This window comes from Pelophylax lessonae (genome assembly GCF_965119305.1).
Source record: "Pelophylax lessonae genome assembly, chromosome: 2".
In the NCBI taxonomy this organism is placed as follows: Eukaryota; Metazoa; Chordata; class Amphibia; order Anura; family Ranidae; genus Pelophylax; species Pelophylax lessonae.
Window position 1 is genome coordinate 292268551 of NC_138769.1, and position 19812 is coordinate 292288362.

Consider the following 19812-nt stretch of genomic DNA (forward strand, 5'->3'; position numbering starts at 1 on the left):
TGTCTAAACGTATTTACACGAGAGACAGCTGCAGAAAATCAAATGAAGAAGTTCCTCAGAAGGCAGCAAGGTCAGGACCATTCTTTAGTGGTGAATGAAAGTGTTTGCCAGCATAGCCCGATGCTTACACTCTACTTCTGCCAACCCCCCTGGCCTATATTCTCAAGGAACTGCCCTAGTTTTGTGCAATGTGCCGTCATTTCTGAAGACAGAGGAAGCCGCAGGGAGCTAGTCAAACTAAACCATCCTGACTGTTCAGGAAGAACTAACCCCTGCCAATGCCGTGAAACTCCCCTAAACTCACTTGGGACACCAAGTGGTCATTCCCCTTGAAAAGACAAAACTGATCCCAAGTAGGCCGAAGGGGAAGAACCAGGGGAAGAATTGAATTCCTTTTCATATTCTCTCTCTTTCATCTTCTGAAAAAGCAGGAAGAGTGGTTTCTCAGTTGACTTGGAACGTAGTCCATGGAATGTTGGAACTTGGAAAAAAGCCACCTGAGCCAAAAGAAGACTTGTTTTTTTTTTACAAAATTCTTTACAAAAACGCACAATCCTGATACTCTCTAGAGAAGCAAGTATCCATTGCCACAGGATGTTGGGTTTTCAATGAGTTGAATGCCACATCATTCTCTAACCAATTTGGGGGCATACAACAAAATCTAAACCTGAAGGAGACAGGGAATCCCAATTCTTCTGCGAAGAATCGCCCAAAAAGACTGCCACCAGCGGTGATAAGTGGAATAGCCTGAATTTCTTGATTCTGCAATATGGAGCCTATTTTCCCTCTGGCAATATAAAATGATCACCGGTACCACATTTCAACCTGCAAACCATCCAATTCCGCCTTCCAAAATCTGGATTGAAATAGTAGTCTACTGGAGTATGAAATCATGGCAGCACAATAGTCAAAATGGCCAACGAATCCTTGGAATCATCCTGAAAATCAGCAAAGTTGCAGGGAAAAAAATGCACTAGGTGGAGCTTCCACATTTTAGCCAAGGTGCCCTGACCTATGACCAGGAAAAGTAAAAAGAACACTGGGATATCTCTGCTGACCCTACCAGACCTACGGGCAGCGTAACTTAAAGTTTTAAGTAGAACCACACTTGTTCCTGGTTGAGAGTCAATTCACAGGGATCTATGAATTTTCTGGTCAATCAGACTGGTAAAACTCTGACCCTGAAAGATTTAATATCCTCCAAGATAAAACCTGAACTCAGAACAAAGGATAAAATCAGCACAATACACTCTAGTGGGGTAAACTCCTAACCACATCTTGGAGGACTAAGCAAATTACCATTGACCTGCTGTCTGAAAAACAACCCCTGACCTCCTAAAAGAGACCTGAATTGCTATCAGAACAAATCAGACTGCCTCTGGTTTCAACTGACTCAAACTGAGGTCGAGTCTTGCCATCTCTAATCCTTGGCATAAAGATCCGCACGCTGAGCACCCCAGTCCCAAGGACTGCCGTGTGTAGACACTAGTTTGGAGCAGCAAGACAGAGATCAAAAACCACAAAACCGTCAACCATACTCTCATTCCCAACTCCATCTAAAAGAAAAGGAGGTGAAACTATGCTCCAGAGACAAACCTCTAAACCCCAGCAATAGGCAAGTTACTTGTTCAAAGACTGAGACACCCTGTATTTCGAAGAAACCGAGGCATATACATTGCCTGGGTGCGCAGGAACTGCCCCACCTGACATTACCCTAGGACTAAGGCCTGTTACAAAAAAGAGCAGAACCAGGAAGAGAGAGAGCTATCAGTAAGAAAAGAGCCCCTGTCCTAAGCTGTGTGCAGGAATATTCAGATATTCAAAAAGGTGAGTTAGTCCCAGAGACGATCTCTGGAGGTTCTGGCCCATCCAAATTACTGGAATGCCTGAAAGATCTTTTTGGGTCGGTCAATAGAGCCCATGCCAATTGTAACCTAACAAGAAGTCACCACAAGATCACACGAAGGCTAGTATTGGGCCTAGCTCCTAGCGCCCACGGCACTGGCGAGAGGCAGAGGGTCAATACAAGTGGGCCGATGGAACTGGGAAGAACCACCTCTCAGAACTGAAGAATGGCAATCTCATTGTAGAGGAAAAGTAAATTCAAGTTATCTACTTCACCGCTTGCCCCTTGCCAGCCCAGGCATGGTGGAGGATAGGAAGACCAAGCAAGCACACATCACTTGCTAATAGACAGAGCCTGTCCTCCACCTTCCTCCGGCATAAAATGCTCAGAATCCAAGACTAGAACGTTACCTAGCAGCAGCACCTCTACTTAGCTATCAGCAGGATATCACCTGAGGAAATAAATGCCATGATTGGTAGTACCCTCAAGAGGGATATGGGGAGAATGCCAACCAAAAAATATACCATGACCTAGGCCAAGTCATCGTCTGCTAGAAAACCTGAGAAGTGCTGGTGAACCCAGACTATAGAAATATGTAGACTAGCGTCTGGCTAAGTCCAGAAAAGGGCACCAGTGTCCCTTCCTCACCACCAGAATAATGGTTTTCCAGGATTCTGTCATGGAGAAAGGAACCTTCATAAACACATCCACGTGCTTAGCACTAAGATAAATCCAAAGCCCATCTGATATTTGTGACCCAAGAGAGGGAATGAATATTCGTGCTCCACCTCTGCATCTTTAGCGAAAGAATGACCTGAGCAACAAATCACTCCTTTAAACTGTTGACCAGGGGTCCTCAAACTATGGCCCTCCAGCTGTTGCGTAACTACACATCCCATGAGGCATTGTAAAACTCTGAGATTCACAGACATGATGGGAATTGTAGTTCCCAAACAACTGGAGAACCATAGTTTGAAGACACCTGCTGTTGACAGATTGGTGGAGCATGGGAGCTATGGTAAGGAACAGGAAACTGCTGCAGGGATGAGAACATTTAGCTATCAGTGATACCCTGTCAGACCTTTTTAACTTTTTTAGTATGGAAGGCAATGCAAATATTGTACACTGCTTTCTTTTTAAAACCTGCATTTGACCGTAGCCCTAGAGCAGCGACGGCAAACCCTGGCACCCCAGAACCACACCCCCAAACTACACTGCAGAGTGCATGAGCATCATGGTAAATGCAGCCCCAAAGCATCCGGGGCACCAAGGCTCGTCCCCACTTCCCCAGAGCAAGGCAAACTAGGGTAGCCAACCGTGATCCAAAACCACAAACCCCCTATTGCCTCTGCCTTGACGAGGCATGCCTATGGCTGTTAGTTTTTCATAGCCCCAAGATGCAGAACATGTAAGGGCCCCCATGGACTTAGAGTGGTGAACTTTCCCCCAAAGCACTGGGGCAGCTTGACCCAGAAACCTAGAGAAGCTAAGTGCACAATTATCAGTATTACTGCCCTCTGCTGGTTAAGAGGTATATGTGCTGCAGTACAGAACCTGGTATTCTCAGGTAGTCCCCCATCCATCTACTAACCAGGTCTGATCCTGCTTACCTTCTGTGATCAAGCATATACAGGGTGGTGTGGCCATAGGCTATCTCCACTAATGCAGCCCTGATGCCGTAGTCCTGGGCCATCTCCAAAAGACACTGCCTTCAGCCAGGCAAACAAGCCTTTACTTGAAACTAAGAAAGCTTAACACAAGCTTCCCAACCAGAGCCCTGGAGTCCTTTCTCCTCCACTCATGGAGAACCTCATCTGCCCTAAGCAATAAGGACTAATAGGATAGCCACAGGCTGCACATAAAGCGCCAGCTTATGCTGTTATCTGTCGCCTGCCAACAGAAGTAACCTTGTTGTGGGAGGCTCTCTGCAGCAAGTAGCAACAATATTGTAAAGCAGCGCAAGCTATATGTCAACACTTGGGTATGGTAACTACATTCAGTGTTCACAGTAACTTTGTGGCTATAAATAGTGGACAGGAGAACCTCTGACTACCCCATTAAGGCATAGACACATTCTCCCTCCTGGCAACGCAGCCTCCCAGCACCTCATTGTGGCTAAGCAAAATGAGAGGAAGATGCTTTTTTAACATTTTAGGCCAATTTGTTTTCTGCTACATATTTTTGGTAAAAAAAAAAATCGCAATAAGCATGTTTTGATTGGTTTGTGCAAAAGTTATCGCAGCTACTAACTACGGGAAATGTATGTAATTTTTATTGTAGTAATGGCGGCGATCTGCAATTTTTTTTGTGGGACTGTGACATTGCGGCGGACAGATCGGACCCTTGACTGACATTTTTGACACTTTTGGGGGTACCAGTGACATTACTACAGTAATCAGTGCTATAAATATGCACTGTTACTGTAAAAATGACACTGGCAGGGAAGGGGTTAACTTTATTGGAGAGGGAGGGGTTAATGTATGCCTGGTGCTTACTAACGTGTGTGGGGGGAGGGGACTGTGTGACGCAGGCACAGATCACAGGTTCAGCTATGCTGAATCCTGCAATCTGTCACTGTTTGTCACTTAGGAGATCTGCCCGCTTTGTTTACACAAGCGGGCAGATCTCCACACTCGATCCCTGACGATCGGGGAAGAGCGGCGGTGATCACCGCCGCTCCTCCCCTGGCCCGACTCCCGCTGTGACTGAATACAGCGGGAGCGAGCCTCCGGCGGCACGCGTGCGCAGCCCACAAGGGGAGGAGTCCAGCGACGTAGGTCTACTTGATGGACGATATCGAGCCACTTTGCCGCAGTACAGTCAACGTGACCAGTCGGCAAGTGGTTAAAGGTGTCCGGAGCGAGGTTGAAAAAAGAACAGTTTCCTAGGGGAGACAGCCGCACTTTAAAGACTAGTTAGAGGTTGTCCTAGAGGGGTCAGAAGGTCGTAGCTGACCTATAGTAGGCTGACATGAGGAGGTCCAGGAAAAATAAATTCTTTTTTCTACATATTGCACATTTGATTGCCTTTCTGTGTACATATGGAACTGAGGTCTCATGCACTTTGCTTTTTCTGCATGTTTTTATTTAGAGACACTGGGGTTGATTTACTAAAGGCAAAGGTAGTTGGAAGAGATTTGTTTTCTTAGGGGATGTCATAAAAAATCACTTTGTAAATATTACCCAATGACATGCAAAGAAAATTAAAAAAAACATTGTTTTTGTTTTCACAGTAAAGTTTTATCTCATTCACGAAGCTAAAGAGAATTCCATAGCAAAGTGAGGGGTAGTTTGCTATAGACCCCGAATTTTCTTTAAAGTTTTTGTACTATTAGTCTGCCATTTTTGATCAGTGACCCTTAGTGGGATGCTCACCGGTTCATCGGACTGTCATTTTTATTTGAAGTATAAGGAGAATTTAAAATAGACATTTATGTGACTGGCCAAGTGCTAGCAATGTTAGATACAGTGATGTTTTGTTTGACAGTATTTACTCCTTTATATATATATGTGTGAACTGTGCAGGCATCTGAATACAGAACACGCATTGGACGACCGCAGCACAGCACAGTGTCGAGTACAGATGCAGGTGGTGCAGCAACTGGAAATACAGGTAAACGATTAATACCTTTTGACATATACTAACCATGGTGTCATGCATTTGTTAAAAAATATTTCTTAATAAGTACCTATAAACTTAGAGGTATGCTTATTAGAGAAAAGTTGCTAGTCTGTTCTTCACTTAAACTGTAAAATATTTTTATTTCTTACTGACAGTTTTTTTTTAAATCTGCATGTTCATATTCTGTGATTGTCCATGCATTGTGTGAACCTGCAAAGATGACACCATTGCTGTCACTTTAATCTATAGACAGAATTTAGTTTATAGGTTTTTCTGCTGCTGGATGTCCCTAGCTTATCTTCTGCAATCTGATTAAGAACAGGTTTAGAGTTACACCTGGTGTAGGAGTAAGTTAAAACCAAAGTTTGTTTTTAAGTTTGAGGTCAAACTGAGCCACAACGATCTGAAAGCACCAAAAAGGCTCTTACCCAAAGCTGATCCTTTGTTCCAGATCTGAACACAATGGATTCTGAAAACTAGGGATAAGTGAAATTACCCAATTTTCCAATAAATTTTGCCTATAGGTAAAATGCATTGGCATTAAGGAAAAAAGGTGAAATTATGGAGGCTTAAGGTTGAAATATCAAACAATAGTAAAATACACCAAAAAAATTAACGGTCTAGGAACGGTTTTAAACGCAAACGCCCGCTAAACGCGGGTGCAAACGCGACACAATGGACATTTTAAACGTCCAGCATTCAAGGGACTTTTAACAACGTCCCGTGTACATGAAGCCTAAAAAATCCAGAGGTTACCATTTTTCACTTGCATCTTTCAGAATTTGAAAAGTCCCCTCAGGCTCGGTTCACACTGGTGTGATGCGGGAAACCCTGCGAATCCAGTGCGGGTTCCCGCATCGCACTGCCCTCTGCAAACTGCTGCAGGTGTCAATACAAAGTTAACGACATCCCCGGATCAATTTGCAGATCGCAGTGTAAACTGTTATTTCAGACAGGAATCTAATCCCATGGGTGTGAACACCCACGCGATCCGCTTCTGGTGTGGATAAAAAAAGGGGTCCTGCACGAGTTTGGTCCGAATGCAATGCAAATTCAGCCATACAGTTTGTATGGCTGAATTCTCATCACACAGACATTGCATGTGATCTGCACAGCGATGCGGTGCAAATCACATGCGATGTCTGGCATCGCACCAGTGTGAACCAGCCCTCAAACCAGTTATTTTCTGAAAGCACTTGATCTGTAAAGTAAAAAAAAGTGCTACTGATTTTGGCCCCGCAATAATTGCGCAAATGTTCATCATATCGCTATTTTCACAAAAAATACACTAAAAACTATAATTAGTGCACATAGACACAACATAACTTGCAAAATTTCTGCTAAATTATTACTAAAGCATCATTCACATGTGGCAAAAAAGTGTATGCTCATGGAGGGCCATGTTTACCCGCACAGGGATGCACAGGTGTTCCGTGCATCCCCTACAGGCAGTCCCATTTATGTCAATTGGGATGCAATGGCGGCACAGGCATAGCTACTGTTCCCAATCTGCAATAGAGTTGAGTGCATTGCATGGACTAGAAGGTAGGGGGGTCACATTTTTAATGAAAAGCTTTGATTAGCGGCTTCTGAGCAGCTATTCTTTTAATCATCAGCCCCACTGGGTCTATTCTATTGTGCTTTCATGTTCAATGGAGCAACCTTGAGCTCAAAGCAGAAAGGGGAATGATCCTGACTCAATGCATACTGACCTGGCCAGCTGGTAACAGTTCTGTTGTGCCGTATGCATTACGTCATTGCCATCAAAAGGTTGCTTGATATTTTTAGGCTGGTTGCTTGCTTTTTATTTCCTGTTTGCAGTGCCATAAAGCAAAATTAAATGGCAGTTACATCAAACATTTGGTGAAAGCCACATTTGCAAAATCAAGTTTGCCAAAATGTTCTCATTAGTATGTATGTTCTCAAAATGTACTCCTCCCTAATAGGGGACTCTCAAAAAAAGTCTATTTGCTGTCCAAACATGTTTAAATGACACTATCAGATAGTGAGTGTTTGTTATGTTTAGGTATCTAGAGAGTGTAAGCAACATTTTTGTGTGAAAAATTACTATAACCAAGTTGTAGTATTCATTTTTTTTTTTTATCTATCTCTATGCATTAATAACTGTATCAGGCTAACAAATGGTTTATGTTCTAGCTGGCAAAAGAAAGTGAACGGCTACAAGCAATGATGACACATCTACATATGAGACCGTCCGAACCAAAACCCTTCAGTCAACCAGTGAGTCATCAAAGACCCTATCTGTTGTTGTATCGTCTCAAAATTGCCAACATGGATGCTCATATGTTTCCTTTTGACACCTTTTCTCTTCCAGCTTAACCTGGTTTCCAGTGCATCTCTCAACAAAATGTCCCCAGACACCTACCCAGATGGCTTGCCACAACCCCCAACATCTGCAACAGCACCCATCACTCCACACAGAGCTGGCACATCTGTGATTAGCTCTTCAAGCTTACCTAGCATTGGTCCTGTGCGAAGAAGGATAGTGGACAAATTCTGTACACCAATTTCTTCAGGTAAACACTACTAAGCCCTTATATTTAATTGTCTATTTAGTCACAGTTAAATATTACTACCAGTTAAGTATTACTACCGTTTGCTAACATTTACAGTTAAAATATGACTAAGGTAAAACTATTTTTTAACTTTGGATAGAGGGGATCAGAACCCCTGCCGGTTTTTATTGCTATTTGTGCCCCGTTATTGAGATTCACCCTCTCTAATTGTCCTGTTTATAATTATCATAGCAAGTAAAAATAAAAGAAAATTCCAAATTTTGGGTTGTCCCCAGAAAAGTAAAAGAGGGAAAATCTTCCAACGGGGACACTAGTTCTGATGACCTGGGTGTTTCCAAGAGATTTCTTTAATTTCTGGGATTTCCTCTCACTTCCTGTTTTGGTTATGGAATAGGAAGTGAAGGTAAATCGCCCCATTAGGACAAAGACTACACAAATAAACCTTAATAAGCCTCCCTAACTCTATCCAAAAAAAAATAAATAAAAGTTTTGCCTATAGTTCTACTTTAAAGAGAAACTACAAATTAAGCTTTTGAAATGTGAAATCTTCTGTCAAATTTTAATTTTTGTCTGCATTTCTATTAGAGAGATATCCTCACAGAAAGAGAAAGGAAACACCGACTTTTGACAGTTTTCAGGGGAGCGGTTTCCTTCTCATGGGAGATTTTTTTTTTTTTTTTTGCAGTGGCATTTGTAAACCTTTACCATTCTCCTCACTCTTTGTTTGATTGACAAATATCTATCTGTGAGCTGTGACCTGGACAGGAAGTGAGGGCTACTCATATTTTCAAAAACCCTACAGAGATTCTTAGATCATCTCTACTTTATCAAAAACCTTACACAAAAAAATTGGTTGCAGTTCCACTTTAAGGCCTCATGCACATAGGACGTTTTCTAAACCAGTTTATAAAACACACCACAGTCACATTTTGCAAATATGTTTAGGCACATTCATTGTCCAGAATATTAATTTATTCTGGCCTTTGGAATTAAAGAATGTAGAAGTGTTAAACACACCTAGTGTTTAGGCACATTCTGCATTTTTCCTTTTTTGCCCAATCACTCCTCTCGTAAACGCACTGGTGATGCATTGTTGTTTTTTTTTTTGCAGGCTCTAAATGCACTACTTTTAAAATGCCTGTAAATACATATGTGAGCATGAACACATAGGCTAACAGAGATGTGTTTAGAGGCTGAAAAAAAAATAGCAAAAGTGTTACGCTGGTAAGGTGAAATGCACTGTATATAAAAGTATATAGAGTACCCCTGAATGGTCGCCATCCAGTCATGAGAGCTGTCAAACCAAGTCTCTGTTATCCCCACAAAATCGAAGTCCTCCTCAAACATCAGTAGCTCCAGCTCTCCCATCTTGTTGGCCAGGCTTCTGGCATTGGTATTTAAACCTCTTCATTTTGCATATATCCTCATTTGATGTTTTTAGGCTGCTCTTGAGATTTTTCCCCATACCCTGGGTTTAGGAGCTCTGAACACCCTACCGCTAATGTCCCCATTTGTGCCCTCTGAATCTTGCTTTCCACTGGCTAATTCTACATCTGTACCCCCCCCCCCCCCCATCACCTAGTTTAAAAGCCCCTCTATCTTTATGGCCATCTTCTCACCCAGTACTGCTGCACCCTCCCCATTTAGGTGCAATCCGTCCCTACCAAAAAGCCGGAGAAGTCGGCCCAGTTCTCCAGGAACCCGAAAAAACCTTTTTATATATGGTGAAACATGGCCGATGAATGGACTCCCAAAAGGGCTGCACACAGAAATTGCATGCAAAACTCAGTATACCAACTTTTTTAAAACAGGTCCCATGGTCATGGACTGTGATTTGCTTTAAGTCATTTTCATTTATCATGGTAATCAGTATTAAACACATGTTTTTATGGATATCTTAGATTGGGCACATTGTTGGAATTATACAGCATATGGTTCTAATTGTGTATGTCAATGGTCAAACAAGCCATTAAATTCACCATGTAATAAACTTTATGTTTTTCTCAGCAATATTTTATGGCACTTGAAGTCTTTGTACAAGTTGTATAATGTATCTATCACCTGGTATATTAAAACTACTGTATATGCACAAAAGCTTTGTTTTCTGACATTCCTAGACTTAATTAAACTTTTGCCATTGTGTCTCTGCCATTAATATTCCAATGTCCTTGATTTTCTGTGTTTTGTCTTAGAACTTGCACAGAATCACGAATTTTATAAAAATGCCGAAGTCCGTCCGCCGTTTACATATGCCTCACTCATACGACAGGTAAGAGCTTTGAGATAAGAAAGAAATAATAGAAGGGCACATATCATATATTGGTGTCATATTCCCAATGTCTACCTAAACTCTGATGTTCCATACAGGCTATTCTAGACACACCAGACAGACAGCTGACTTTAAATGAGATCTACAATTGGTTTACACGCATGTTTGCCTACTTTCGGAGAAACACAGCCACATGGAAAGTAAGTTGGATCCGTTATATTATAATACAATTATACTGCTTGAGTGCAGGCTTTTCACACTGTTATTAACTACTGTTAAATGTTTATGGATGAAAGGCTTGCCTTGTACTGTGAATATAGTAATAATTTATGCCACCAAAGGTTTACTTGGAGTTCTAAAATAATTACAATAATTTTGCGGATATTTAAAGCACTATTAATTGTACAAAGGTCTTATTACTTTATTTGTTATATATATATTATCATAAAACTAGAACTGTATTAGGGGAAAGGAAAGTAAGGAAACCATTACAAATTTTATAGAATTCATATGAATTAGTATTTGCATTATCAAATAAATATTTTCAGTAAATAGCTGCTGCTTTTGAACACCCACTTGTTGCCTACAGGCATCCAAGATCATAAGCATTTTTAGTGTTTCACATTATTAGAGACTGCAGACTTTGTTTTTTTAAATCAGACAGACCTTGTTTGGTTGAAACACAGCGTGAAAGGAGGATATTAGAGCAAGGCACACTCACGGGGCACCACTACCAAGCTGTAAGCAGACCCTGCATATAAAATGAATTATATTAAGTGGTAGTTTTTCTAGAATAAAATACTGGGAATTTAGACTTACCAGTAAGTGTCATGTCCTGGAGTACAGTACAGGACACAGGCCAGGAAACCATTGACAATGGGTTATATGCCGCTACCCTCGGGTGATTGGACACCCAAAAGCTTTGATGAGAAAGCCCCCTGTGTACCCTTATCTGTCTGTTGGACTCCAGTTTTGTAGCAAGCAGTAAGGAAAAACAGAGGGGAGAGAACTGTGCCCTGTACTGACCTGCAAGATGTTGAATTTACTGGCAAGTCAAAATTCCCACTATCTTCATTGTATAATACAGTACACAGACCAAGAAGCTGTAGACTATGGGGGTAACTCCATACAAATAACTGAGGGTGGGCAACAATAAAGCCAACAGACCCACAAAAACAAGGCGCTGTGGACCTGACAGTTTGAAGCACCTTGACCTGAACATTCCCCCAGTAAACTTTGAGAAAAGAATGAACAGAAGACCAGGTGGAGACCTTGCAAACCTGCAAAAGAGATGCTCAAAGTAGTTCTAAAGTATTAAAAAAAAAAAAAAAACAACATTATATTACCTGCTCTGTGCAATGGTTTTGCGCAGAGCAGTCCTGATGCTCCTTCTAGGGGCCTCCACCGGAACTCCCCCCCCCCCCTGCTGAATGCCTCCATAGCAAGCTTGTGCGTGCCCATCCATTGACACACAGAGTGCAAATTAACTCGGGTCTGCTTTCTGCTCACTGGCTGTGATTGGCAGGAGCCAATAGATGTCACTGCTGCCTCTCTGTCCAATGGGGGAGAGAGCCTGAGGGGAAAGGAAGAAGAAATCCCTAGTGCTGCACATCCACTAAATCCTGTGGTAGTAATCAGAGTATAATTAAATATATGCAGTGCAGCGCAATAAAACATTTCTTTTAGTAAGAGGAGAGTCCATAAATGAAAGCCAGGAGTCCCAAAGAGCCTGTATAGTGCAGGAAAATGGAAGCTGATCAAGCCCCTCCACCCCTGATATACCCTGCGCTCACCAGAGAACACCAATACAACGCTTTCCCTTATGGGTAAAAACCACTGGCAAATTTCAAAAGCCCACGACACATACAGGGAACACCACCTGATTTAAAGTAATCAGAGTGGCAACCTCAGCCAAAGGGAGAGAGCCGCTGTTCTTGTGCACATCGCTGGGTCAAGATCAGGCTCAGTTAAGTATTTAGGTGGGGCTGGGGAGGGAGGGGGGTGCTGCTGCATTCAGAAGGTTCTTTACCTTAATGTATCGAATGCATTAAGGTAAAAAAACCTTGTACCTTTAGAACCAACTTAATGCTGAAAAGTCAAAGAAACACTGATAGATCTGGTGGAATGGGACCTGATAGTGCATGGAAGAACCAGTTCCTATGAGGGCATAAGCACTGTAAATAAGCAGTTGGAGCCACCTATCAATGGTGGAAGAGGATGCAGGATGTCCCTTCCTGGGAACTTCGGGGGGGGGGGGGTTTCTGAAGGAAGATGTTGTGGCTAAATAGACACTAACCTCTCTGACCACATCCAGGCAGTGGAGTAAAATCTCATTTGTGTGTTTTGGATGAAGACATAGGGGAGGGAGGACAAATTATGTTATTGAGGTGCAAGGAAAAACTTCCCATACAAGAAAGAGCCACCAACTATAGCCACCAAAAAGTCCATCTTTCATGTGAGACCCCCCAATGCCATATTCCAAAATGGTTTAAAAGTACCAGATTCATATCCCAGGGAGTCACACGAGGTGGGAATGGGGGATTAACATAAGCAACTCATTGTATGAAGGTCTCATCAAGAGTAAGCCTAAGGTTTCTGGAATAGAATGGATAAGGAGAAACCCTGTCCCTTCAAAGTAATCAGAGCCAGATGCTAGTCCAGATGAAATGGAGGATGGCCAGGAAGCATAGAATAGAATTTTCCTGGGGATCTAGGTGCCTGCCCTCACACCAGCCAACGTAGGCCCTCCAGGTGTGATAGTAAATCCTACGAGAGGTCAATGTTTTTGTTTTCATCAAGGTGGGATTGAGATTGGTGGGTGGGAGAGTTAGCAAAACCTGGGTTTCAGCAGCCATGCCATTAAACCAACAGCTGAGAAGCAGAGTGGAACAGAGAGACCTGTGACAGGAGGTCTGGCCTGTTTGGAAAAGGCTAACCAAGTGTACCAAGTTCCTCCAAGCAAATTTGAAGCAAGGAGAATCACTGGAACCTGAAACACCTTTTCCTCTGTCTTGCAAAGCAAAATCACCAGTATTCATTCACCTCTTTCTTACAGAGCAGTTGAGGAGGAATCTTCATTAGAGGGAATGCATATATGAGTATCAACAGGAACCAAGGAATCGCTAGGGCAGCCACCTTGAGTCAGCCACAAACCTGTCCAGATTTCTTGTTGAATCTGGATGTTCAAGTGTTGGTGACTCAGGAAGTCATTTTTCCACTTCCTGTATGTAAATAGCAAAGAGGGTTGGAATGAGGTTCTACATCCAGGATAGATTCAGGTTGGCTTATTTCAGGGATGCCCAACCCGTTTGATGATGGTAAAATATATGCTACAAAAGTGTAAAGGTGCGCTGCTATGGTAGGGTGAGTAACAACAAAAAAAAAAAACCTTGAAATAAAAAAGTGTGAATTACTGCTCCCACCAGATTCAAGTCCTCATAAACTTGAAAAAAATATTTTTGAGTGTAAGTGTATTAGTGGTGTGCTATTCATTGAAATAATAATCCCTGGAAGTTGGTAAAGATGAACACAAGCCTGATGTTCTAGGACAGGGTTTACAACTCCCTGACTGTTTAGGGAACCTGGTCCTTACAGGATTCGATGCTCTAATTAACGTTCTGGTAATGAGAGCCATAAAACTGGCTCTCCTACACTTGGCCCCTCTCCTACACTTTCAGCCCAGTCAGGGTGCAGTTGAACAATGCCACGGCTGTAGCGTATATTATTGAGTGTAAGTGTATTAGTGGTGCGCTATTCATTGGAATAATAAAAAGTTACACATATCAATCATAAGAATTTAGCTAAAGAAGTAAATCTCAGTGCTTAATCAGCGCTGCTTAATAAGCACTGAGATTTGCTTCTTTAGCTAAGTTCTTATGATTGATATGTGTAACTTTTTATTATTCCAATGAATAGCGCACCACTAATACACTTACACTCAATAATATATGCTACAGCCGTGGCATTGTTCAACTGCACCCTGACTGGGCTGAAAGTGTAGGAGAGGGGCCAAGTGTAGGAGAGCCAGTTTTATGGCTCTCATTACCAGAACGTTAATTAGAGCATCGAATCCTGTAAGGACCAGGTTCCCTAAACAGTCAGGGAGTTGTAAACCCTGTCCTAGAACATGAGGCTTGTGTTCATCTTTACCAACTTCCAGGGAGAGGAAAGAAATGATTTGATGGATTAACAGGACTGAAATGGAAATCCACCATGCCAGGGAGATTTTCACTTGACTGGACAACATTAGTTTGCAATCCAGAGAAGGAGTCTGCTTGTTCCACATCATGAAAATGTTGAGATGCAAAGGTTTTGAGTGGAACGGAGCAAAGTAAACTGCCTTCAAAGGAGGCCACCACGAGGTCCAGAACCCCTATGCAGAAGCGAGTTGAGGGATGCATGGTTAATCTGAGAACCCAACAGTTGGACCTCAGAGAAGCAATCATTTCTTGTGGAAGGAGGATTTTGGGCTGGGCTGTATCCAAGATCAACTCCATATACTCCAGGCGATAAGCAGGATGAAGGGCAGTCGTGAAGTTTATCAGCCATCCGAAAGTTTAAAGAAACTGGATTGTCTTTTGGAAGTTGAAAGACAGAACCATGGCTGTGGGATCTTTTAGCAGAAGGTCATCCAGGTACCTCATGACATAAATGCCCTGGAATCTTAGCAGGGCCAGGAGCATGTATTTGAAGACTTTTGATGCAGAGGAGAGCCTGAACGGCAGAGCCACAAGTTGGTCTCCCACAGAAAAGAGTAGAAAGCGTTGCTGTGTAGGAAAGATGAAAATGGGAAGTTAGGAATCTTGGGTGTTCACTGATGCCGAAAATTCCTCTGATCTGAAAGAAGCAGTGACGGATCTTATGGGCTGTATATGAAATTTGGGACTGTACAGATATCCGTGTAGAGATTTCAGGTCCAAAAAGGGGCAAACACCTTAATTCTGTTTCAGGACTGGACATGGTGGTCCAGAAATCTGTCTGTCTTTGAGGTAAAGCAGCAGACTGGAGTGTAGGGATCCAGTAGGGGACAATTCTGTTTTGTAGCCCCTGAAAATGACAGATTGAACCCAGAGATTCAGGACGTCTCTGATTCAGACAGGTACAAATGCGAACAAAGATGGGTGGAGCGAAAGAACCCCTGTTGGTGAGAAAAGGTGGTAGCCTTAGTAGTAGTAGGCTTAGGTTTTTTTTTGTGGGGTAAAAGTACTTTCTTCCAATAACTTCCTTGTGTGTCCTGTGGCTGTGTCTCTGGAACACTTGGCAGCTGGAAGTGCTTCTTACGTTCTCAGCAGAAATGGCAGGTGGAAGTGCATCAGCTGGAAGGCATAGTGCAACTACTAAAGCGGCAGTGCTGTCTGCGAAAAACATGGTTTATGTTACAATAAAGTTACCTACTGCCAGTGTAGTAGAGACGTTTACAGAGGGGCATAACACAATTAACTAAACATCCTGCACGTAAAAACAATACCCATTCATAAATATAGGGATACTTTGTCTTACCTTATTCACAATGCAGGTTTCCTGGAGGGGACTAAACTTCACCCTGTTACAGTGGGCATATGGTCTGGATGCTATATGAATGGACCTCAGCCCTGGACCACTATAGCATTCTTTGGCTAACTACACTTGTTGCACCACATGTCAAGGTGAGCGCCAAATGCAGGATCCAGTTCCCCAAGCAAATAATAAAGAATGGCCCCGCTGCTGCTGGGTTCAAGTAGTTTCCCAAGATGGGTATCATGTATTCTGAAACTACTAGTAAGCCCTTAGCCAATAAGCAGTTCAATTTTGATAGAAGTGTCAGTAGATGTCAGTAGATGTAGTGAAGGAAAATAAAAAAGAATGGTTTAGAAAACTTCAAAGGAAAAGATACCCATCACCTAAGGACACCCATTGAATGGGTGGGGTTATATAAGGGTGCACTGGAGGCATTCCCAGCAACTTTTGCTGTTGCCCAGTCACCGGAAAGACGCTATATATAATCCATGGTCTATGATTCTATTCTATGTCCTGTACTGTATGATTAATATAATGCTTTGTCCAAGTTAATTCAGTCAGTTCTAAGATAATGATATTTTTATGACAATTTTTATGTACAGGTATGTGGTTTTTGTCCTCCTTAACCACTTAAGCCCCGGAAGATTTTACCCCCTTCCTGACCAGGGGGTATTTTGCGATTCGGCACTGCGTGACTTTAACGGACAATTGCGAGGTCGTGCGACGCTGTATCTAAACGAATTTGGCATCCTTTTTTTTCCCACACACAGAGCTTTCTTTTGGTGGTATTTGATCACCTGTGCGATTTTTTGATCATGCGCTATAAACAAAAAAGTGCGTAAATTTTGCAAAAATAGCAATATTTTTCACATTTTTTATATGAAATTCCCCCCCAAAAAAATGTAAAAATCAAAATTTTTTAACATTTTCAGCCAATTTGTTTTATGCTACCTATGTTTGGTAAAAAAAATCGCAAAAAGCGTATTTTGATTGGTTTGCGCAAAAGTTATCGCGTTTACTAACAAAGGGAAAGATTTTTGTCATTTTTGTTGTTTTTTTTTTAACGCGTAATGGCGGCGATCTGCGATTTTTTTTGCGGTACTACGACATTGCGGCGGACAGATCGGACCCTTGACTGACATTTTTGACACTTTTGGGGTTACCAGTGACATTTCTACAGTAATCAGTGCTATACATATGCACTGTTACTGTAAAAATACACTGGCAGTGAAGGGGTTAACGTTTTTTGAAAGGGAGGGGCTATGTGTGTCCCTAGGGGCGTGCTTTCTACTGTGATTGGCTGTGGCTTCAGATGTATGAACAGTGATCAACGGTTCTACATAGTAGAACCGTATGATCATCCTTCATACACCGGGGAGAATGACAGGCAGCTTGTTTACACAAGCCGCCTGACTTTCTCCCTCTCCCCCGACGATCGCAGAGTGACCGGCGGACATAGGGTCCGCCGGTCACACGCGCGGGGGGGTGCGTGACCGCGCGGGAGCACGCCTCTGGCGGCGCGCGCTCGCTCCCTAGACCCTCAAAGCTAGCGACGTAGACCTACGTTGCTTTGCCTGTGAGGGGCTGACTGCCGACGTAGATCTGCGTTAGGCAGTCGGCAAGTGGTTAACAACCAGTCATGTTTCCTTTCATTTTTAATTGATTGCTTTACCACTTGCCGACCGGCTGCTGCATAAATACTGCGGTAAAGTGGCGTCTTTGCGGGAAACAGTGTACCTATAAGTCGTTTTGTTCAATAGCCATTAGATGGCACCATCGCACCGCCGGAGACGCAATCTCGCTGTGATTGGCTAGCGGGGATGTCAATCAACGGGTCACCCACAATCATCCCCGGAGAGGCAGATGGGCAGTCTGCCTATGTAAACACGGCAGTTTGCCATTCTGCAAGGGAACAAGATGGAGATCTTGCGTTCCTGCTAAGCAGAAACCAAGATCTCTGTCTTCCCCCAATCAATGTATACCCCCCCCCCTTCACAGTTAGTAATCACCCCCCAGGGACACACTTAACCCTTTGATCGCCCCTGGTGTTAACCCTTTCTTCCCTGCCAAACACCTGTCATTAGTGCAGTGAGCACTGATGTTTAGCACTGATCACTGTATTCGTGTCACTGGTCCCCAAAAAGTGTCAGTTATATGTCCGATTTGTCCGTCGCAATGTTGCAGTACCGCTAAAAATCACTGAGCGTTGCCATTACTAGTAAAAAAAAAAATATTCCATAAAAATATTGCATCATTTGTAGACACTACAATGTTTGTTTCAAACCAATCAATATATGCTCTTTGGGATTTTTTTTTTGTTACAAAAAATATGTAGCAGAATACATATTGGCCTAAATTGATCAAAAAATGTGACTTTTAATTTTTTTTTTATTGGCTGTGTTTTATAGCAGAAAGTAAAAATTGTTGTTTTTTTTTTTTCCAAAATTGTTGCTTTTTTTTGTTTATAGCGCAAAAAATAAAAACCGAAGAGGTGATCAAATACCACCAAAAAGAAAGCTCTATTTGTGGGAAAAAAAGAACATCAATTTTATTTGGGCTTGGTCCTTAACCTCTTAAGGACCAGAAGGATTTACCCCCCTAACGACCAGGCCATTTTTGTGATACGACACTGCGTTATTTTAACTGCACGGACGTGCGATGCCATACCCAAATAAAATTGATGTTCCTTTTTCCCCCACAAATAGAGCTTTCTTTTGGTGGTATTTGATCAGCTCTGCGATTTCTATTTTTTGCGCTACAAGCAAAAAATAGGGACAATTCTGAAGAAAAACAATTTTCTTTACTTTCTGCTATAAAACATTCCCAAAAAGAAAAAAATCACATATTTTTCATCAGTTTAGGCCAATATGTATTATGCCACATATTTTTGGTAAAAAAATCCCAATAAGTGTATATTGATTGGTTTGCGCAAAAGTTATCGCTTCTACAAAATAGGGGATAGATTTATGTCATTTTTATATATTTTTTACTAGTAAAGGCGGCGATCAGCGGTTTTTAGGCAGACAGGTCAGACACTTAACTGACACTTTTTGGGGGGACCAGTGACATCACTACAGTAATCAGTGCTAAAAATATGCACTGTTACTGTACTAATAACACTGGCAGGGAAGGGGTTAACACCAGCGGCGATCAAAGGGTTAAATGTGTGCCCAGGGGGTTCTTTCTAATTGTGTGGGGGTTGTAATCACTGGATGAACACAGAGACCTGTGTTCCTAAATAGGTGGAACACAGGATCCTTGTGTTCATCACTGACAGAACAGTGGTCTGCCGCTCCGTCTCCATGGTGAGCGATCGAAGGTGCCCCCACTATCTGCTACACAAAGCGAGATACAGTTATGTCGTTTTGCGTAACAGAGCTGACCATGTCGGCAAGTGGTTAAGGGGGTAAAACCTTCTGGTCCAGAAGTGGTAAAGAAAAAAAAGACCTCTGCTATTTGACAAATTGCTTATATTGTATGTTTTTGTATGTGATTATTATTATAGATAGTTTAGTCTTTATAAATGACTTGTATACTTGTTATTTCTTATCAATAAGTAGTTTTTTGTCTTTATTTCTCTTTCCTTTCCTTTTGTTTCTGTTTCTCATTTTCCTTGTATACCCCCCTCCTGCCCATCTGTCTCAGCTCTGCTTGCCTGACCCTCAACTGACCTCTCAAATTGCTGTTAATGTTTTAACCTAACGAATTAGTCTCTCATCTCCAGCCAGGGCTTCCAACTAGAGAAAGGGCCGCTGCTTTGAAATTGGGGTCATATTTGTGTGTGGGAGTGTCAGAAAAGGGCCGTAATATGCACATGTTGCAATTTGTGCCCTGCTATTAACTTCTTGCTAATCAGAAATGGTATAGGCAATGGCTCATGAGAAAATATGCAGGGTTTAATTATCAGCATATTATGAATAAAAGGGCAACAGAATATTCTATACTGGCTATCCTTAAAACATGACAAGAAATGTTTGGCTTTGGTAGATTAACTCATGGCTGCCAAGCTGTGATGGTAGCCTGTATAAATGTGTTTTAGTTAA

General features: G+C 42.3%; 1 protein-coding gene across 1 annotated transcript in view; it reads left to right on the plus strand.

Annotated features, from left to right (window-relative positions):
* Nucleotides 1-19812, plus strand: part of FOXP4 (forkhead box P4) — a 138025-nt gene that overhangs the window by 107245 nt on the left and 10968 nt on the right. The window contains exons 9-13 of the mRNA XM_082247614.1: nt 5371-5458; nt 7625-7708; nt 7803-8004; nt 10197-10273; nt 10372-10473. Of these exons, the coding sequence (XP_082103740.1) occupies nt 5371-5458; nt 7625-7708; nt 7803-8004; nt 10197-10273; nt 10372-10473 (553 nt within the window). The remainder of the gene's footprint in view (nt 1-5370; nt 5459-7624; nt 7709-7802; nt 8005-10196; nt 10274-10371; nt 10474-19812) is intronic.